The sequence below is a fragment of the Pseudophryne corroboree genome, chromosome 1 (genome assembly GCF_028390025.1).
Source record: "Pseudophryne corroboree isolate aPseCor3 chromosome 1, aPseCor3.hap2, whole genome shotgun sequence".
NCBI lineage: Eukaryota > Metazoa > Chordata > Amphibia > Anura > Myobatrachidae > Pseudophryne > Pseudophryne corroboree.
The window spans coordinates 221,206,925-221,230,136 of record NC_086444.1 but is presented as its reverse complement, the minus strand read 5'-3'; the positions used below and the strand labels follow the sequence as shown (position 1 = coordinate 221,230,136).

The following is a 23,212-nucleotide window of genomic DNA, read 5'->3' as shown; positions in this document are numbered from 1 at the left end:
GTCACGAATCTCCAATAAGAAGGCTGCAATAGTATCATATTGGTGAACTCCTCTCATTGGTGTATTTATAATGGATGCATGCATACCTCCGAACTTTTGCTTCCCCTGGGTCGCGTACCAAAAAGGGGGCATGGCCTCAGGTGGGAGGGGCATGGCAGTGTGGCACAACCCTGTGTGCAGCATTTTGGAGGCGTGTCCATTGCTCCCTGAGTAGCTGGGCAGTCCCCAGCTCACCTCCCTGCATTGAATAGATACCATGCACATGCATACGGCATCTATTCAGGGATCACTCGCTGCTTTACAGAGCAGACCAGTGGGTGATCAAAGCCTCCCCAACATAACACCCCCTCACCTGCGGGACACTGCTGCCCTTGAGTGGGACAGTGTCCAATTAGCAGGATGGCCTGCTGGAATCAGGATAGTTTGGAGGTATGTGTGCAGGGTGTGTCGTACACATGGGCCCCTGAGTCCTGGGGGGCCCACACCACACACGCTGCACCCCTTTCTTTAATACTCATGAATTCCCCATTGGCAGCAGCAGCACAAATCATCACCAGTAAAATGGCATGGTGACATTTTTCCCTGGCGTTTTGCACATGTGCAGTAGAGAAATTACCAGGAAAATGGCCAACGCTCCATTTTTTCCAGAGATCTACCACATGTGTATTGCAGTCTGAGCCGCTAGTACTCAGACTCTACAGTGCTTCCGGCTAGAGAGGGGGGTCTGGATGGAGGAAGCTGCTCACAGGCCTCTTCCTCTCTTAAAACGCCCCTGACCCCTCTTATCCCATATAATTTCTAATATGTCTGCCTTAGTTACAGTATAGGCTGGGGATTTACTAGAAATGCCATGAACAGGGTTAAACTTCTATAGTATTTACAAATAAAAGCAGAAAAAAAGAACATGCTAATTAGTATTTAGTAATAATTAAAAGATCTGTTAAATAACAGATTGTATTTTGATTATGAATGGTCCTCTTTATATCATTTAGTTGTTAGGAATTCATTGCTTGCTTTGACCAAAACTAAAGCTATAATCAAGATTTAACAATCCATCTGATGCTGAACTAATAACACTATAGTGTTTAACACCATTCTTGCCTACTCTCCCAGAATGTCTGAGAGACTCCCAGTTTATATGTTTTATCTGGGCCCCTCATGTTATGTGTGGCCTGCGCTGCAGCCCAAGGGCAGAAACTGCCACTAGCTGTGGCAATGTAAATTATTACCAGACCAGTGGTGTCACAAGGTGGGTGCAGGGGGTGTGCAGCCCGCACCCGGGTGTGACACCTGGAGGGGGTGACACCAAAATGTCGGCTCCTCTGCAGTGACAAGAGCCAGGTGCTGCAGTGTGACAGTCTTCTACAGCAACCGGTTCTAGTCATAGAAGAGGAGTCAACAGCAGAAGGAGACTGTCTCCGGGGGTAACCCAGTACAACCCAGCATATCCGGAGACGCTGGGCATGCCCCCTGAGTGACATTTTCGGGATCCCCATGAGGCCACGCCCCCTCTTTTAAATGACTATGCCCACTTTTTACCATGCGCACGCTATGACCACGTCCCCTTTTTACTGTGAATGCGCCCCTAGTGCCGGGAGATGAAGGGTGCTCATCGGGTGTCACCACACCCGGTGATGCCTCTGCCGCACACTGGCACCCTAACCATAAGGTACTTGAATCCTGTTACTGACAATTTACTATTTATTTAGTAAAAGTTATTTAAATAGTGCACACGTATTCCACAGTGCTTTACAGAATATAATTGCCCATTCACATCTATACTCTGTACACACACGCACTAGGGTTCATTTTTTTTTATCAGAATCCAAATAACCTGTTGGATTATTGGAAGAATAGTGCATGCATATATTGCTCTAAAACATATTATTTCTAGATTTATAGAAACATCCTATTGATTTTTGCATTTTACTTTCATTATTTCATTTCCCTGTTAAGATGGTAACAAATGTCACGAGCAAAGGGATTACTATTCATTTGTACCAAACTTAAAAATGGCCACTCACTTCTGATATATAGTGAGATCCAAAGAGATCTATTAATTTAGTTGGAGGATGACTATATAAACAGTCCAAAATTGGCCATCCAATGACATTTACTAATATCCCAACAATTTTTTTTTTAAAAAGCACAGATGATAAATAGGGCACTTTTTAATAAAATAAAGGATTGTTACAGAAATACACTATTGTGGCTGTGTAAGACGGCAGTAAACAGTGTCGGACTGGTGCATGAAGGGCCCACCAGGGGTATGCAGTGGTAGGGGCTCATGATTAGAGCTGTGGCCAGCCTCCAAAGGATGTGTGGCCAGCCACCACAGAGGTTTGGCTAACCATTACAGAGTACCTGGTCTGGACTCCTTGATAATTTATATAGTAATTAATGCTAGTGAATGCATGATAATGTGCCAGATTAATGAGAGCAATGTACTGTAGAGGAATACATCATAATCCTATGCAGTATAAGGTAACATATTTATAATATAAAATTCAAGTGCACAGTCTAGAACCTGATCCCTAGAGGAGGAGGGGCCCCCAGGCAGTGGGGCCTACCGGTGGTTTCCCCTGTAACCCCGTGGGCTAGTCCGAGCCTGGCAGTAAATGCAACAGAGAAAAAGATGTGGGCATATAAGATGTTGAATTTATGGAAGTCATTACAGACTATAAAGAAAGTACAAAGGATGTTCATAAAAAAGAGCCCAGGCTAGCAGAGACAAAATCTAAAAAAGGTATATTCTAAAGACAGCAGATCCCAGCAAGTCTAAGGCTGGGTACACACGGTGCGATTTTTTGAACTATATCTCACACTATCTGGCTAGAGTGCAATATACTGTAGTGCACTATATCTTACCGTGTGTACGCACTATACTGTATGCAAAATAGTGCGGTGCACACTCCCGCTGGTTTTATCCGATGTTCTATGTTCTAGCTAGATAGTACACTATCTAGTGCATATTGTACCGTGGGTATGTAACGTACGATATTGTATCCGATTTGTGTCAGCACAATAAAGTGAGAAGCCATGTCTTATGCAATCTCTTTTGCTAAATCTATTGTGCTAAATCTTATGCTATAGCTCACCATGGGGTAGTCTTCAGTTTGCCGGCTGTCGGGATCCCGGCGCACAGTATACCGGCGCCGGAATCCCGACAGCCGGCATACCGACACTTTTTCTCCCTCTTGGGGGTCCACGACCCTCCTGGAGGGAGAATAGATAGCGTAGCACGCCACCGTGCCCTCAAGGGGATAATTTGCGCTCGCCACGCTGTTGGTATGCCAGCGGTAGGGATTCCAGCGCCGGTATGCTGGTCGCCGGGAGCACAGCCGCCGGCATACCATACTACACCCCTCACCATGTATATGCACTGTTTCATTTGTTCAAGAGCTCAGGGAAATAGTGTAGGATATCTTAACATAGCCAAAAAACAGAATTTTCTGCTCTATACTGTAGAAAAAACTGTTAAAAAAAATATTGTGCAAACAAGCAGTCAGGTAGTATGAGCCACAAATGAATGTGATTGCTACCTAAGGTTTAAGCAATATCAGGCGAATTGGGATTTAACCACTGTGTTCACGTAGTCCACAATATACCCACATTGGGAATATACTTATACCCAATTAATTATGCAGGGCAGGATTTCACTGCTGTAATTATTGATTTTATTTTTATTTTTATGTGTTATTTGTCCAAAAAAGATACATAATCCCACATATTTTAAAATATACAATAAAAGTTACATTTTATGAATATTGGCATTTCCCTGTTCAGTATGATATAATATATGAGTGCCCCCAAAAAGAGTCTTCTTTCCTTTCCTATAACAATATACCTATGGGGTCAGGAAGGGTTTTTTTTTTAGCCCTCCCCTGGATCCGCACATCTAAAACTTTTACTGTTATCTGTAATCTGTGCATAAAGCACTGAATATATTTGATATTCATAAATAAATTATAATGATAAAGCAATAAGAAGACTGATTTCTTTTTTATTTCAATCATACTGGATCTGCTGGGTCAAGTGGTCTATCTCTTCCCTTTACAAATGCTCTGGCCGTGCCATCTTTCATTTCAACCCTGGTTCCTGACCTTGCCAGGCGTTGTCCTTTAATTCCCACTAGTCCTTTGCTGTGCCCTCTGCATTGGGAGCCTTTAGCATGGGGGAGGGCACGCATCAGACTCCGACAGTGCTGGGACAGACTATAGCAGATTATTGTAAAGATTTAAAATGATCGGTGTGACCTTTACAATTCAAATACATTCTCTTCCACTGACCAATGGGTCTTCTTCCGAATACATTTCATGTTTTGTAACTTTTCACAAAACCAAGGATGGACATTAAGTTTGAATACTATTATATCATTCATTGCACATCTGTGTCAAATGTCACAAAGTGACACTTGCAAATTCTCTAGTTTGGCATGTCTGAAAATACTTTATAATAATTAAAGGGAGAACCCATTTGGGCTAGACAACCTAAGGCTACATCCATCGTCTGCCTCTAGTTCAGAACTGTCAGGTTAACACAAGCGCAATTAATTCATATCCCCAAATCCTTTTATCATAAAGATTTTTTCCTGTATAGTTTGGCAGTCAAGCTGCATTGCTTTTACCTTTCTTGCAAACGCTGTACAGGGCTTTGTATGTGTCTTAAAAATTACTGCCAGCAATGTGTAACTAAATAAATATGGCTGTCCTGTTGTCATAAATCATAGTAAACTTGGCTTGTTGCAGAAAATATATTAAGATATTCATACTGTTGCTACCAATATAAGCTATAGACAAAAATACGTTATACTTTATAAATAAAAATAAATGTGATATTATTATAACTCTAATTATTAATAATGATGATTGACAGTGTTTAGTTAAAACTATTATTTCAGAGTATTCTATATTTAAACATTTTGGATATGGGAGACCTAACCTGTATATATTTTCTATACAGGCCATACTTAGGAATGGTTGTGTTTATTTCTGTACTTTTTTTAAATGATACGTTTTCTCTATATTATTATTATTATTATTATTATTATGATTATTATTATTATTATTATTATTATTAATTGTTGTATTTGCTGTTCCCACATATCTTGTAGATGGCAAGTAAATGAAGGAGCTAGAAATAGTCTTATTCCAGAGAATTTACATAATATATTATGCTCATAGCTACATGTTCACGTATCAGGAAAATTACTGTAGTAACCATATTAACCATTACTTTTTCTTTCTTCTGTAATGGCAGGTTCATGAGAGGTGACTATCACATTGATGTCTGTATCAATGATTACCTAGATGTATTCTGCCCTCATTACGAAGATACCGTGCCTGAAGATAAAACTGAACGATACGTTTTATTCATGGTGAACTTTGATGGCTACAGCTCCTGTGATCATACATCCAAAGGCTTCAAAAGATGGGAGTGCAATCGACCCCACTCCTCCAATGGACCGCTAAAGTTTTCAGAAAAATTCCAGCTCTTCACTCCCTTCTCATTAGGATTTGAATTTAGACCAGGAAGAGAATATTTCTATATATGTAAGTATATGTTCTAATATTTTCATTCAGATTTTCATTGATAGCCTTACTATTGACTCCCTCCACTGTAAAGGGTACACTCAGTCCGAGATTTGTGGAAGGACAAAGTAGGCCCATGACTGGGGCTGCAGACTTGCGGGGAGTCATTATTTCACTTGTTTCATCCTGCTACCATGTTTTGTCAGCATAAAGAAAAAAAAGCAATACATACTTTTTAGAATACACTTAAGGATCAAAGTTAACTTGACAGCAGAGGATGGTTTTCCACAAGGCAACCTAGGCGCCTGCCTAGGGCCCAGAAGGTCCCATAAATATATCCTAGTCACCCAAAACGTTCCCAGAGGAGCAATGTGCGACTACTGCATGATGTCATGACATCACATGGACCTGCCCACATTGTCAAATTCCCTTTGATGTTTTTTGATAGTATAAAAATTGTTTGGACACACAAAATGGTTTCATCCACTGTATGTGGGCAGTCAGTTTACTCTATATGTGACACAGGTATTAAGCCTACCTCCAAAAAATGTACTGCCTGATTCAGATTTGTATGCAATGCTGATGTTCATGCATCTAAGCATTTATCGTAGATTGTGCACGCGCCAAGGTACTTTACCGATGCCACCTGCAATCAATAGCAAAAATATAGTGCTATGGATTGTTTGAGGAAGGAGGGTCCCAAACCGGTATCTTGCCTAGGTCCCCATGAGGTATAAATCCACCTCTGCTTGACTGTCTCCAACAAAAAATAATGATTTGGAACTATTACATAATGGGAACATTTCATTATGGGACCATTTCATTATCAGCTGATAAATGTGCCTTTCTGGTTCCCAAATACAACAAGAACACATTTGTTTCCAATATCATTGTGAAATATGGTGGTTGATACATATAATATTAGGTTGCACGGCTGGATTGGCAAACTGCGAATGCCGGCATGCTTAGACAGGGGCTTGCTGCATGGCCACGCCCCATTAGACATGACCACGCCTTATGAGACACAATCACGTGCTGCTGGACCATGCCCCCATAAGGTGTAGTCATGTCCCCTTTCCCAGACCATCGCTGGTAAACTGCATTACAGTTTGCTGATGTGTGTGCTCTCTGCATGTAAAAATGAGCAACATGGGTTACATGTACACAGCTCAAAAACAAGATTCCACTTTTTTTGATGAGGTAGTTTTTTCTTGTTAGAGAGTATCTTGTCTTCTATATGGCACATTTATACATAGAGTGGGTAAAACATTTGAAAGCTGTACAGAGTCGGATAGGGCATGATGGGGAATTCACACAAGAGAGAAACTATAGTTTAGCTTTATTTGACAGATGGATGCTGTGCTTATAAAACATACAGACAGTAGTACACAAGACATTATATAATAACTAAATAAACACTAATGCGATACTAACCAACATTCTCATGCCGCACCTTTTTAACGATTTGCACCCATTTTGACAATCAGTAATTTGTACAGTAGGCAGGAGTTAGCTTGCTCACTCACTATTTAAAAAGTGCACAAAGGCACTGTAAATCGGTTTCTTATTCATCAATGAAACACTTTAAGTAAACATTTCTTATAAAATTCGAAAACTTATTTTTCTCTGACATATATTGTTTGTTCCCTACACATAGAGATAGTTTAGAACTAAAAATTAAGTTGTGAGAATATAATTTCACCGCTGTAAACAAATGTAGTTTTAGAGGTCAATGATGGATGTGTGAAGAATATATGCAAACATGGATATCCATGGATGCAGCCTCAGCACTTAATAAAACACAATCATTATAACAAAACTGCCAGTGGTCAATAAAGTGACCATTATCTGCAGCAACCAACTAAAATCCTAACTGTTACAATATTACTTTGATTTGTATGTCCTATACAGTATACTATATATTTACATGCCATCAAATACATTGCTATGAGTCATTTATTATATAATTTATGTGTTTTGAACCAGTTTTATAAAAATAATCTAAGGTAACTGAGGTCATAGAATTCTTTGTTGAACTTTTGTGCATTAGTTTAATAAAGTTTTTAACAACAACAATACTATAGATTGCATGCTTTGACCTGCAATAATACAGAAATGATCCATTATCCTGATGGTATCCAGTCTATAGATCTACACTAAAAAGGTCAACAGTCAATAGGTCGACCAATAATTGTAGACATGCATTAGGTCGCCAGGATCAAAATGTCGATACGGTCATAAGGTCATAAAGCATACAGAAGCGGCTCTTGCCATGGGCAAGCAGGCTTGTTGCCCAGGGCTCCGCTGTCCCGAGGGTGCTGCCGCCGCTGTGGCAAGAGCCGATACTGGTGCCGTGTGGTGCGCGATGATGTCAGGCGCACCGCACGGCATTTTGGGAGTGGCTGCATGATATTGTGGGTGCGGTGCTATGGGAGAAACGTCATGACGTCTCTCCCATAGATCCGAGGAGCGGCGCTGGAGGCCGGAGACGCAGGGCAGCAGTGGTCGGGAAGCAGGAGCGGGGCTGGTGAGTATTTTTTTTTGGGGGGGTAAGCGGTGCTACTAGGGGCATAACTCTACAGGGGGCACAACTACAGGGGGCACAACTACTGGGGGGCACAATTACTGAGGGCACACTACTGGGGGCACAGCTACAGGGGGCACAACTACTGGGGGCAAAACTAATGGGGGCACAACTACTGAGGGCACAGTTCTGGAGGCAAAACTACTTAGGGTACACTACTGGGGGCACAGCTACAGTGGGTACAACTACTGGGGGCAAAACTACTGGGGGCACAAATACTGAGGGCACAGTACTGGGGGCAAAATTACTGGAGGCACAATTACTGAGGACACAGCTACAGGGGCACAACTACTGAGGGCACAGCTACAGCATGCACAGCTACAGGGAGCACAACTCTAAAGGGGGCACAACTCTACAGGGGCAAAACTACAGAAAGCAAAACTACAGGGGGCACAGCTATAGGGGGCATAACTGTGACCATGCCCCTACCTCATGAAGCCACACCCCTGTTTTTGACGCGTGCCTATGGTGTGCACTAACCCTGTTTTACCTGTCAGGAATGGGGGGTGCCAAAGGAAGTTTTCACCCTGGGCGTCACAGAACTGGTCTAGAACTGGCCCTGAAAGCATAGAACATAGAATTTGACAGCGGATAAGAACCATTTGGCCCATCTAGTCTGCCCCTTTTTTTAATTCTTTAGGAAATTTCAAACCCTTTTGAACCTTAGATCTTTTTAAGGATATTCATATGTCTATCTTATGCATGTTTAAATTGCTGTACTGACTTGACAATGGTCAACACACATAAGGTCGACACAAGTTTTTTAAATTTTATATTTTCTTTTTTTGTAACTTTTTCATACTTTACCATACATGTGGACAACAAATGGGAATAGTAACTTGTACCGAGTGCAGTGGTAACAGAGTGAGGCACCTTGCCCGAAGCATTGCGAGGGGATGTGGTACACTAATAGGGCATGTTTGCGGCATAAAAGTGAGGAACACCCCCCCCCCCAAAAAAAAAAAAACACACAAAAATAAAATGGTGTCTACATTTTTGTGTTGACCACTTTCATGTTGACCTTTTGACCCTGTTGACCTTTTCTACTGTCTACCTATTGTATGTCAACCTTGTGACTTTGTCGACCTAATGCATGTCTACCATTACTGGTAGAACTATTGAATGTAGACTTTTTAGTGTAGACCTAACAATCCACACCCTCCCTGATGCAGGTTGCTTAGAGTCTCTTGCATATTGTGTTTTAAACTTAAGTTGCTACTTGGTTATATATATGAACTCTGAACTCAGAAGAAACTGTCTACACTTTTTGCAAACTTAAATCTGAACTATATTTTATTCTTCATTGGCAACTTTAAAGAGTTTTCCTTACTGCCAGGGGAATAGAATCCTAATGTACCTTGGTTCTTGTTTCCTTGCAAACTGTGGCCTCTAAATTTGACCTAAGAAATCAACAACGATACAGTACTTCCTGTGTGATAACATACTTCTCATTAGTAAGCTGTAGATCTTTTCATCTCCTTGTCTGACATGACACTTGTGACCCAAAGGACTATACAGAAAAAGGAAATGTGTTCAGTTCATTCCTGTTCGAAGGATGTCATGGTGAAGGGTGGATAATTTAAAAATCAAGTCAAGGCATAGGTTAGCTGAATTAATATGCTTAGGTGATATTTTCTGTCCAGGACAGGTTATCCTGTGAAGACCATTAATGTTGGACAGTTCGTTCTGCATGTCACAGATCGATCATTGTATCTGCAAATGCTGTTATATTTACTGGTCAGCACATAAATATATAGTAGAGATGAGCGGGTTCGGTTTCTCTGAATCCGAACCCGCCCGAACTTCATGTTTTTTTACACGGGTCCGAGCGACTCGGATCTTCCCGCCTTGCTCGGTTAACCCGAGCGCGCCCGAACGTCATCATCACGCTGTCGGATTCTCGCGAGGCTCGGATTCTATCGCGAGACTCGGATTCTATATAAGGAGCCGCGCGTCGCGGCCATTTTCACACGTGCATTGAGATTGATAGGGAGAGGACGTGGCTGGCGTCCTCTCCGTTTAGAAATTAAAATAGATAGGAGAGTGAGAGTGAGACACTTAATTTACTTACTGGAGCTTAGGAGGAGTCATACTAGTGACTGATGACCAGTGACCTGACCACCAGTGCAGTTTTATAATTTATTATTATTTAATAATCCGTTCTGTTCTTGTTCTCTGCCTGAAAAAAACGATACACAGTGACTCAGTCACACTCACATACCATATCTGTGCTCAGCCCAGTGTGCTGCATCATCTATGTATAATATCTGACTGTGCTCACACAGCTTAATTGTGGGGGAGACTGGGGAGCAGTTATAGGTTATAGCAGGAGCCAGGAGTACATATTAAACAGTGCACACTTTTGCTGCCAGAGTGCCACTGCCAGTGTGACTGACCACTGACCACTGTGACCAGTGACCTGACCACACTGACCACCAGTATAGTATATTGTGATTGAATGTCGGCCTGAAAAAGTACACTTGTCGTGTGACTTGTGTGGTATTTTTTTATTCTATAAAAATTAAAAAACTCATTCTGCTGACAGACAGTGTCCAGCAGGTCCGTCATTATATAATATATACCTGTCCGGCTGCAGTAGTGATATATATATTTTTTATATCATTATTTATCATCCAGTCTATACTAGCAGCAGACACAGTACGGTAGTTCACGGCTGTAGCTACCTCTGTGTCGGCACTCGGCAGTCCATCCATAATTGTATACCACCTACCCGTGGTTTTTTTTTTCTTTCTTCTTTATACATACTACATCTCATTATCATCCAGTCTATATTAGCAGCAGACACAGTACAGTACGGTAGTCCACGGCTGTAGCTACCTCTGTGTCGGCACTCGGCAGTCCATCCATAATTGTATACCACCTACCCGTGTTTTTTCTTTTCTTTCTTCTTTATACATACTACATCTCATTATCATCCAGTCTATATTAGCAGCAGACACAGTACAGTACGGTAGTCCACGGCTGTAGCTACCTCTGTGTCGGCACTCGGCAGTCCATCCATAATTGTATACCACCTACCCGTGTTTTTTTTTTCTTTCTTCTTTATACATACTACATCTCATTATCAACCAGTCTATATTAGCAGCAGACACAGTACGGTAGTTCACGGCTGTAGCTACCTCTGTGTCGGCACTCGGCAGTCCATCCATAATTGTATACCACCTACCCGTGGTTTTTATTTTTCTTTCTTCTTTATACATACTACATCTCATTATCATCCAGTCTATATTAGCAGCAGACACAGTACAGTACGGTAGTCCACGGCTGTAGCTACCTCTGTGTCGGCACTCGGCAGTCCATCCATAATTGTATACCACCTACCCGTGGTTTTTTTTTCTTTCTTCTTTATACATACTACATCTCATTATCAACCAGTCTATATTAGCAGCAGACACAGTACGGTAGTTCACGGCTGTAGCTACCTCTGTGTCGGCACTCGGCAGTCCATCCATAATTGTATACCACCTAAACGTGTTTTTTTTTCTTTCTTCTTTATACATACTACATCTCATTATCATCCAGTCTATATTAGCAGCAGACACAGTACAGTACGGTAGTCCACGGCTGTAGCTATCTCTGTGTCGGCACTCGGCAGTCCATCCATAATTGTATACCACCTACCCGTGGTTTTTTTTTCTTTCTTCTTTATACATACTACATCTCATTATCAACCAGTCTATATTAGCAGCAGACACAGTAAAGTACGGTAGTCCACGGCTGTAGCTACCTCTGTGTCGGCACTCGGCAGTCCATCCATAATTGTATACCACCTACCCGTGGTTTTTTTTTCCTTTCTTCTTTATACATACTACATCTCATTATCAACCAGTCTATATTAGCAGCAGACACAGTACGGTAGTTCACGGCTGTAGCTACCTCTGTGTCGGCACTCGGCAGTCCATCCATAATTGTATACCACCTACCCGTGGTTTTTTTTTTCTTTCTTCTTTATACATACTACATCTCATTATCATCCAGTCTATATTAGCAGCAGACACAGTACAGTACGGTAGTCCACGGCTGTAGCTACCTCTGTGTCGGCACTCGGCAGTCCATCCATAATTGTATACCACCTACCCGTGGTTTTTTTTTCTTTATTCTTTATACATACTACATCTCATTATCATCCAGTCTATATTAGCAGCAGACACAGTACAGTACGGTAGTCCACGGCTGTAGCTACCTCTGTGTCGGCACTCGGCAGTCCATCCATAATTGTATACCACCTACCCGTGGTTTTTTTTTTCTTTCTTCTTTATACATACTACATCTCATTATCAACCAGTCTATATTAGCAGCAGACACAGTACGGTAGTTCACGGCTGTAGCTACCTCTGTGTCGGCACTCGGCAGTCCATCCATAATTGTATACCACCTACCCGTGGTTTTTATTTTTCTTTCTTCTTTATACATACTACATCTCATTATCATCCAGTCTATATTAGCAGCAGACACAGTACAGTACGGTAGTCCACGGCTGTAGCTACCTCTGTGTCGGCACTCGGCAGTCCATCCATAATTGTATACCACCTACCCGTGGTTTTTTTTTTCTTTCTTCTTTATACATACTACATCTCATTATCAACCAGTCTATATTAGCAGCAGACACAGTACAGTACGGTAGTCCACGGCTGTAGCTACCTCTGTGTCGGCACTCGGCAGTCCATCCATAATTGTATACTAGTATCCATCCATCTCCATTGTTTACCTGAGGTGCCTTTTAGTTGTGCCTATTAAAATATGGAGAACAAAAATGTTGAGGTTCCAAAATTAGGGAAAGATCAAGATCCACTTCCACCTCGTGCTGAAGCTGCTGCCACTAGTCATGGCCGAGACGATGAAATGCCAGCAACGTCGTCTGCCAAGGCCGATGCCCAATGTCATAGTACAGAGCATGTCAAATCCAAAACACCAAATATCAGTAAAAAAAGGACTCCAAAACCTAAAATAAAATTGTCGGAGGAGAAGCGTAAACTTGCCAATATGCCATTTACCACACGGAGTGGCAAGGAACGGCTGAGGCCCTGGCCTATGTTCATGGCTAGTGGTTCAGCTTCACATGAGGATGGAAGCACTCAGCCTCTCGCTAGAAAACTGAAAAGACTCAAGCTGGCAAAAGCACCGCAAAGAACTGTGCGTTCTTCGAAATCCCAAATCCACAAGGAGAGTCCAATTGTGTCGGTTGCGATGCCTGACCTTCCCAACACTGGACGTGAAGAGCATGCGCCTTCCACCATTTGCACGCCCCCTGCAAGTGCTGGAAGGAGCACCCGCAGTCCAGTTCCTGATAGTCAGATTGAAGATGTCAGTGTTGAAGTACACCAGGATGAGGAGGATATGGGTGTTGCTGGCGCTGGGGAGGAAATTGACCAGGAGGATTCTGATGGTGAGGTGGTTTGTTTAAGTCAGGCACCCGGGGAGACACCTGTTGTCCGTGGGAGGAATATGGCCACTGACATGCCTGGTGAAAATACAAAAAAAAATCAGCTCTTCGGTGTGGAAGTATTTCAACAGAAATGCGGACAACAGGTGTCAAGCCGTGTGTTGCCTTTGTCAAGCTGTAATAAGTAGGGGTAAGGACGTTAACCACCTCGGAACATCCTCCCTTATACGTCACCTGCAGCGCATTCATAATAAGTCAGTGACAAGTTCAAAAACTTTGGGCGACAGCGGAAGCAGTCCACTGACCAGTAAATCCCTTCCTTTTGTAACCAAGCTCACGCAAACCACCCCACCAACTCCCTCAGTGTCAATTTCCTCCTTCCCCAGGAATGCCAATAGTCCTGCAGGCCATGTCACTGGCAATTCTGACGAGTCCTCTCCTGCCTGGGATTCCTCCGATGCATCCTTGCGTGTAACGCCTACTGCTGCTGGCGCTGCTGTTGTTGCTGCTGGGAGTCGATGGTCATCCCAGAGGGGAAGTCGTAAGCCCACTTGTACTACTTCCAGTAAGCAATTGACTGTTCAACAGTCCTTTGCGAGGAAGATGAAATATCACAGCAGTCATCCTGCTGCAAAGCGGATAACTGAGGCCTTGACAACTATGTTGGTGTTAGACGTGCGTCCGGTATCCGCCGTTAGTTCACAGGGAACTAGACAATTTATTGAGGCAGTGTGCCCCCGTTACCAAATACCATCTAGGTTCCACTTCTCTAGGCAGGCGATACCGAGAATGTACACGGACGTCAGAAAAAGACTCACCAGTGTCCTAAAAAATGCAGTTGTACCCAATGTCCACTTAACCACGGACATGTGGACAAGTGGAGCAGGGCAGGGTCAGGACTATATGACTGTGACAGCCCACTGGGTAGATGTATGGACTCCCGCCGCAAGAACAGCAGCGGCGGCACCAGTAGCAGCATCTCGCAAACGCCAACTCTTTCCTAGGCAGGCTACGCTTTGTATCACCGGTTTCCAGAATACGCACACAGCTGAAAACCTCTTACGGCAACTCAGGAAGATCATCGCGGAATGGCTTACCCCAATTGGACTCTCCTGTGGATTTGTGGCATCGGACAACGCCAGCAATATTGTGTGTGCATTAAATATGGGCAAATTCCAGCACGTCCCATGTTTTGCACATACCTTGAATTTGGTGGTGCAGAATTTTTTTAAAAACGACAGGGGCGTGCAAGAGATGCTGTCGGTGGCCAGAAGAATTGCGGGACACTTTCGGCGTACAGGCACCACGTACAGAAGACTGGAGCACCACCAAAAACTACTGAACCTGCCCTGCCATCATCTGAAGCAAGAAGTGGGAACGAGGTGGAATTCAACCCTCTATATGCTTCAGAGGTTAGAGGAGCAGCAAAAGGCCATTCAAGCCTATACAATTGAGCACGATATAGGAGGTGGAATGCACCTGTCTCAAGCGCAGTGGAGAATGATTTCAACGTTGTGCAAGGTTCTGATGCCCTTTGAACTTGCCACACGTGAAGTCAGTTCAGACACTGCCAGCCTGAGTCAGGTCATTCCCCTCATCAGGCTTTTGCAGAAGAAGCTGGAGACATTGAAGGAGGAGCTAACACGGAGCGATTCCGCTAGGCATGTGGGACTTGTGGATGGAGCCCTTAATTCGCTTAACAAGGATTCACGGGTGGTCAATCTGTTGAAATCAGAGCACTACATTTTGGCCACCGTGCTCGATCCTAGATTTAAAGCCTACCTTGGATCTCTCTTTCCGGCAGACACAAGTCTGCTGGGGTTGAAAGACCTGCTGGTGAGAAAATTGTCAAGTCAAGCGGAACGCGACCTGTCAACATCTCCTCCTTCACATTCTCCCGCAACTGGGGGTGCGAGGAAAAGGCTCAGAATTCCGAGCCCACCCGCTGGCGGTGATGCAGGGCAGTCTGGAGCGACTGCTGATGCTGACATCTGGTCCGGACTGAAGGACCTGACAACGATTACGGACATGTCGTCTACTGTCACTGCATATGATTCTCTCAACATTGAAAGAATGGTGGAGGATTATATGAGTGACCGCATCCAAGTAGGCACGTCACACAGTCCGTACTTATACTGGCAGGAAAAAGAGGCAATTTGGAGGCCCTTGCACAAACTGGCTTTATTCTACCTAAGTTGCCCTCCCACAAGTGTGTACTCCGAAAGAGTGTTTAGTGCCACCGCTCACCTTGTCAGCAATCGGCGTACGAGGATACATCCAGAAAATGTGGAGAAGATGATGTTCATTAAAATGAATTATAATCAATTCCTCCGCGGAGACATTGACCAGCAGCAATTGCCTCCATAAAGTACACAGGGAGCTGAGATGGTGGATTCCAGTGGGGACGAATTGATAATCTGTGAGGAGGGGGATGTACACGGTGATATATCGGAGGATGATGATGAGGTGGACATCTTGCCTCTGTAGAGCCAGTTTGTGCAAGGAGAGATTTATTGCTTCTTTTTTGGTGGGGGTCCAAACCAACCCGTCATATCAGTCACAGTCGTGTGGCAGACCCTGTCACTGAAATGATGGGTTGGTTAAAGTGTGCATGTCCTGTTTATACAACATAACGGTGGGTGGGAGGGCCCAAGGACAATTCCATCTTGCACCTCTTTTTTCTTTAATTTTTCTTTGCGTCATGTGCTGTTTGGGGAGGGTTTTTTGGAAGGGCCATTCTGCGTGACACTGCAGTGCCACTCCTAGATGGGCCCGGTGTTTGTGTCGGCCACTAGGGTCGCTTATCTTACTCACACAGCTACCTCATTGCGCCTCTTTTTTTCTTTGCGTCATGTGCTGTTTGGGGAGGGTTTTTTGGAAGGGACATCCTGCGTGACACTGCAGTGCCACTCCTAGATGGGCCCGGTGTTTGTGTCGGCCACTAGGGTCGCTTATCTTACTCACACAGCTACCTCATTGCGCCTCTTTTTTTCTTTGCGTCATGTGCTGTTTGGGGAGGGTTTTTTGGAAGGGACATCCTGCGTGACACTGCAGTGCCACTCCTAGATGGGCCCGGTGTTTGTGTCGGCCACTAGGGTCGCTTATCTTACTCACACAGCTACCTCATTGCGCCTCTTTTTTTCTTTGCGTCATGTGCTGTTTGGGGAGGGTTTTTTGGAAGGGACATCCTGCGTGACACTGCAGTGCCACTCCTAGATGGGCCCGGTGTTTGTGTCGGCCACTAGGGTCGCTTATCTTACTCACACAGCTACCTCATTGCGCCTCTTTTTTTCTTTGCGTCATGTGCTGTTTGGGGAGGGTTTTTTGGAAGGGACATTCTGCGTGACACTGCAGTGCCACTCCTAGATGGGCCCGGTGTTTGTGTCGGCCACTAGGGTCGCTTATCTTACTCACACAGCTACCTCATTGCGCCTCTTTTTTTCTTTGCGTCATGTGCTGTTTGGGGAGGGTTTTTTGGAAGGGACATCCTGCGTGACACTGCAGTGCCACTCCTAGATGGGCCCGGTGTTTGTGTCGGCCACTAGGGTCGCTTATCTTACTCACACAGCTACCTCATTGCGCCTCTTTTTTTCTTTGCGTCATGTGCTGTTTGGGGAGGGTTTTTTGGAAGGGACATCCTGCGTGACACTGCAGTGCCACTCCTAGATGGGCCCGGTGTTTGTGTCGGCCACTAGGGTCGCTTATCTTACTCACACAGCTACCTCATTGCGCCTCTTTTTTTCTTTGCGTCATGTGCTGTTTGGGGAGGGTTTTTTGGAAGGGACATCCTGCGTGACACTGCAGTGCCACTCCTAGATGGGCCCGGTGTTTGTGTCGGCCACTAGGGTCGCTTATCTTACTCACACAGCTACCTCATTGCGCCTCTTTTTTTCTTTGCGTCATGTGCTGTTTGGGGAGGGTTTTTTGGAAGGGACATTCTGCGTGACACTGCAGTGCCACTCCTAGATGGGCCCGGTGTTTGTGTCGGCCACTAGGGTCGCTTATCTTACTCACACAGCTACCTCATTGCGCCTCTTTTTTTCTTTGCGTCATGTGCTGTTTGGGGAGGGTTTTTTGGAAGGGACATCCTGCGTGACACTGCAGTGCCACTCCTAGATGGGCCCGGTGTTTGTGTCGGCCACTAGGGTCGCTTATCTTACTCACACAGCTACCTCATTGCGCCTCTTTTTTTCTTTGCGTCATGTGCTGTTTGGGGAGGGTTTTTTGGAAGGGACATCCTGCGTGACACTGCAGTGCCACTCCTAGATGGGCCCGGTATTTGTGTCGGCCACTAGGGTCGCTTATCTTACTCACACAGCTACCTCATTGCGCCTCTTTTTTTTCTTTGCGTCATGTGCTGATTGGGGAGGGTTTTTTGGAAGGGACATCCTGCGTGACACTGAAGTGCCACTTCTAGATGGGCCCGGTGTTTGTGTCGGCCACTAGGGTCGCTTATCTTACTCACACAGCTACCTCATTGCGCCTCTTTTTTTCTTTGCGTCATGTGCTGTTTGGGGAGGGTTTTTTGGAAGGGACATCCTGCGTGACACTGCAGTGCCACTCCTAGATGGGCCCGGTGTTTGTGTCGGCCACTAGGGTCGCTTATCTTACTCACACAGCTACCTCATTGCGCCTCTTTTTTTCTTTGCGTCATGTGCTGTTTGGGGAGGGTTTTTTGGAAGGGACATCCTGCGTGACACTGCAGTGCCACTCCTAGATGGGCCAGGTGTTTGTGTCGGCCACTAGGGTTGCTTAGCTTAGTCATCCAGCGACCTCGGTGCAAATTTTAGGACTAAAAATAATATTGTGAGGTGTGAGGTATTCAGAATAGACTGAAAATGAGTGGAAATGATGGTTTTTGAGGTTAATAATACTTTGGGATCAAAATGACCCCCAAATTCTATGATTTAAGCTGTTTTTTAGGTTTTTTGGAAAAAAACACCCGAATCCAAAACACACCCGAATCCGACAAAAAAAATTTGGTTAGGTTTTGCCAAAACGCGGTCGAACCCAAAACACAGCCGCGGAACCGAACCCAAAACCAAAACACAAAACCCGAAAAATTTCCGGCGCTCATCTCTAATATATAGATGCCCACATTTGAGCATTGTCAAATGTGGGCTCAGTTAAATAGTGGGCATAGTTAAATAGTTCAATTAAGTATTCTATGAGCATGATAATAGCTGTTTTGAATGTGGGACTACATAACCTATGTCTTGCAGAAGACAATCATTCTATGCTTTTTGTGCTAATTGATAGAATTTTGTAATAATTTCTATCACAGATACATTTATCTCTGATAACTTCCTTGTTGTAAATTTCATGACTGGCTACAAGTTGATTTAGTCCTGTCTACTTCAGTCACTTACGGGAAAATGTTATGTTTTAAAGTGGCAATCATTTAAATGGCAAAATGAACCTAGTTTTACCTTTTAAATTATTACTGCTTTAAAACATCAGCCAGACTTGCGGGCCTGAGGTTGACAGTGTTCAAGGGTGTGGTCAGAGACACGTTGGTGTGTACACAACCTACATTATAAGCCACAATGGGATAGATGTATTAATCCTGGAGACAGCATATGGAAGTGATAAACCAGTGATAAATACAAGGTGATGAACGCACCAGCCAATCAGCTCCTAACTGTTAATTTACATATTGGAGCTGATTGGCTGGTGCATTTATCACCTTGCACTTATCACTGGTTTATCACTTCCTTATGCCCTCTCCAGGTTAATACATCTGCCCCAATGTCTCCCTAAGATGCATATGTACTATGCCTTGGAGAGAGATACAGTACCAGCCAATCAGTTCCTAGCTGCCATGTTACAGGCTGTGTTTGAAAAAATACAGTTAGGATCTGATTGGATCAAAATTTAGTACATTTGCCGCTAAATTTGTAAAAGTATAATCTTTGCATTATTTTGAGTGGGAAAAAAATAAATACAATTTGATAAAAAGGATTTATGGCTGACCGTGTGACCGGCTGGATAACTGGTCTGTCATAATAATGGACCTATTTTTGGGGGATGCCTGGAGCTGTAGGTTTATCTGCCCCATTGTTAATCTGGCCCTGGACTTGTTAAAATCATTCTGATGCCTGCATCTCACATATTTTAACATTACCCCTTTAAATTCCCACATCGCAGGAAAAGAGACAAATACAATATGCTCTTAGACCCAAGTGGGAAAAGAAGCGATGAAAAAGTAACAAAAATAATTTTCCAGTAATAAATATTAACTGAAATCCTTTTTTTAAATGATTACTAATTTCTTAGAGTGGGAACAGATTTGGTAACTTTGCATATGGTTTCATTTAGCTCATAAAATCCCCTTGTGGTCCTCCAGATGGAATTATACTCTTCTTCTTTATTGCCACCTGCATAAAGCACATGCTGTCTATTTCCTTTAGTAGTAGATCATTAAGCTGAATATTATTAGTGTTCTGAAGCCCCTATGTTCATGCCTTTTCAATGTTACATCTCCATAGTGACATCACACAGTAAACAAACTGAAATGACAACCAGTACCTGCAGATACTACCAAGCCAGAGAGCTGTGGCTTGATGCTTCATTAAGTTCTTGCTTCCCTGCTCACCTATTATGATTTATCTGTAAACCAAACAGTGTTCTGACAGAACTGGAATGAGCAGAATTAATTTTGCTTGTATAACAGTGTTCAGAAACAAAACCACATCATTATATAACTGACTTTGTAATATGTGGTCATGTAAAAAAATCAAGGTTTAGGAGCCAAATCTGGGACATGCCAATTACAAATCTCTCCTGGTTACTGTGAATAGCAGCTTTTGTAGAATTATAGTACTGTACATAGAGCAAATACAGTTTTTCTAAGCTGTAATGAAGCCTTGTTACTAATACTTTTTGATACACTATTTACTCTATTGCAGATACTGTATGACTTCTGTCATGATTTTATGTTTGTTGTATCTTTTTCCTTATATGTTTTGTGGCATCGTGGCAAACAGAATTTCTGGGGCTGCTCCTGACAACCTGAGACATACACATGATGTGCATGAACATTCTAGCTGGCAATAAATTACCTAAAGTCTATGGCCCAGAGTTATTAAGCCTTGGAGAGTTATAAATAGCACAGTGATATAGTATCAACCAACCAGCTCCTAACTGTCATTTTTCAAACACAGCCTGTAACATGGCAATTAGGAGCTGATTGGCTGGTACTTTATCACCGTGCAATTTATCACTCTCCAAGGCTTGATAAATCTGGGCCTATATTTTTAGTTGGGACTCTATATAGTATGGTTAAAATGAGCAGAAGAGAATGTGCTCCCCTGTAAATATCGGTTGGTTGAAATATAGATTTAGGAATGAATGATGCAGTACATCTTAAAATTTAGACTGTCCATGGAGCTGTCTGATTGCTACTGTGGAGTGGTGAATTAAATTTGACTCTTAAAGGAAAATGGATTATTTTTACTGTAGTTGTTTTTGCTTTCCTTTAGATCATTTTTTTTTGCAGGATGACTTTTTGAACATGTCTTTTTCAAACAAAATAACTTTAGAACTTTGAACAATGTGTGTGAAATATAATGGAAGTCAAGGTCACTGGGCTTAGAAGATGGTCGTGTATACTAGAGTTCAAACTAGCGCATCTTCCAACATAGGAGGATAAGCTGATCAGTTACAGAGGGGGCGTGTCCACTTCTCGAAAGTTTGCCTAGCACAGAAAAGAACAAGGCTGCCTCTAGTCCCTTTCTGTGCTGCACACACCAGTGGCAGGTGGATGCAGCACACAGTCACCATTGCTCTGCAGTCGTAAATGAATGGGCTGTATATCCCAGCTACTGGGTAGCATGGGACAGTCCAGGCCGGAGTGGGACTCGACCCTCAAATAGGGACTGTCCAACTAAAATCAGGACAGTTGGGAAGTATGAACTAGTATGTATTCTAGAGACACTGGGGCAGATGTATTAACCTGGAGAAGGCATAAGGAAGTTATAAACCAGTGATAAATGCAAGGTGATAAACACACCAGCCAACCAGCTCCCATATGTAAATTAACAGTTAGGAGCTGATTGTCTGGTGCATTATCACCTTGCACTTAACACTGTTTTATCACTGGTTTATCACTTCCTTCTGCCTTCTCCAGGTTAATACATCTACCCCAATGATTTCTAGCATCTATTTTGGAAATACCCTGACAGATTGCTATGTAACACATTATACATAATGGGTCTCACATCTGCAGCAGAGAATAAGGGGTATATTTACTAAAATGCGGGTTTTCAAAAGTGGAGATGTTACCCATAGCAATCAATCAGGTTCTAGTTATTTTCTTCAAAAAGGTGCTAGATAACTGATAAGTAGAATCTGATTCTGGTTGCTACGGGCTACATCTCCACATTCAAAAACCTGCACTTTAGTAAATATACCCTTAAGAATAAATAGTAAGAAGTATATTCTACATGCAGAGAAAGGATAATTTTATTGTGCAGTTCATCAATATTGATAAATATGGTTTCAGTGGCAAATCTTTAAAGTCTGCGATTGTCCTTTTAAATGAAGAAGATTTAGCAACTACTGTATGAATGAGCCAACAGTGCTACATCAGAACAGCTTTTGTTTAAATACTTCAAGATGCCACATGGAAAATAAATTGCATGGAATACTGTAGGTGCCAATATGAGTTGATAATCTGCAAAACACAGCAATCTTCTACAAATGTTATTAGAATATTACAATATTTAAAAAGACCTATTCACATGGATGAACCATGGAAAATAGGTTTTACAGTAAATTAAATTATTAACAGGATAAACTTGATTGAATGCATTTTTTCCTCAATTTTCAATGTGTGCAGTACACGTAAAATAAATATCCCTGAATTCGGATAGCTTTGTAAGCCAATTCAGTGAATCAATTTGTAAAATATAATTAGCTTACTCCAGGCCAGTGAGATGAATGAATAGATAAATACTTTACTTATTAGCTGTTTGTCCGATTTACACTAAATAATGTAGCCATTTTCTATCTACATTCTGTTTAAGCCTGATAAAGTAACATTATTTTATTAGCGCAGTGTAATGTATGGATAGTGTAGTAGTGTTATGTGTAAGCAGAATTGTGTATTTGTATATGAAGCAAAATTGCTAGTGATGCTAGAATAGGTAAGAAAATAATTTGATATACTATGAGAAGCATTATACACAATGAAAGTGCTATATTCTAACAGACAGGTGTACTATGCATAACAGACAGACTCGTGCAGCCAGCCATATGGTGTGCCCTGGTCTTTGACAGATTTTAACTTGTACAGGAAAGATGTTCGAGCAAGTGTGTGGGACTGCATACACAATAGGCAACACTATAATTCTGATCAGTGGTAGTTCAATGTCTGTAGATTTGCAGTTTGTGGCCTCTGAACCTGCTGCAGATATATTGGGATTGTATCTCAATATAAATATATTATATTACTAATATTTTTTTCCCTAGACGGCTCCTATAGCTTATGTATTAGCCAGGGTCAATTGAGTATTGTCTTATTTCTCATACAATGCAGTGCCTGAGGTGACAGATGCTATTGCTGTCTGCACATACTGCGATATATATTCTGAAGCAATATTATTATTATTATTATTATTAATGTTCATTGTAAGGTGAGGCAAACCTAAAACAAGGCAGGCAAGATAAGTGCATACAGAACATGGAAATAAA

General features: G+C 42.7%; 1 protein-coding gene across 4 annotated transcripts in view; it reads left to right on the top strand.

Moving 5' to 3' along the window:
* EFNA5 (ephrin A5) overlaps positions 1-23,212 on the top strand; it is a 486,689-nt gene that overhangs the window by 387,751 nt on the left and 75,726 nt on the right. For all 4 annotated transcript variants that reach the window (XM_063964086.1, XM_063964088.1, XM_063964087.1 and 1 more), the window contains one exon: positions 5,260-5,552. In XM_063964086.1, the coding sequence (XP_063820156.1) occupies positions 5,260-5,552 (293 nt within the window). The remainder of the gene's footprint in view (positions 1-5,259; positions 5,553-23,212) is intronic.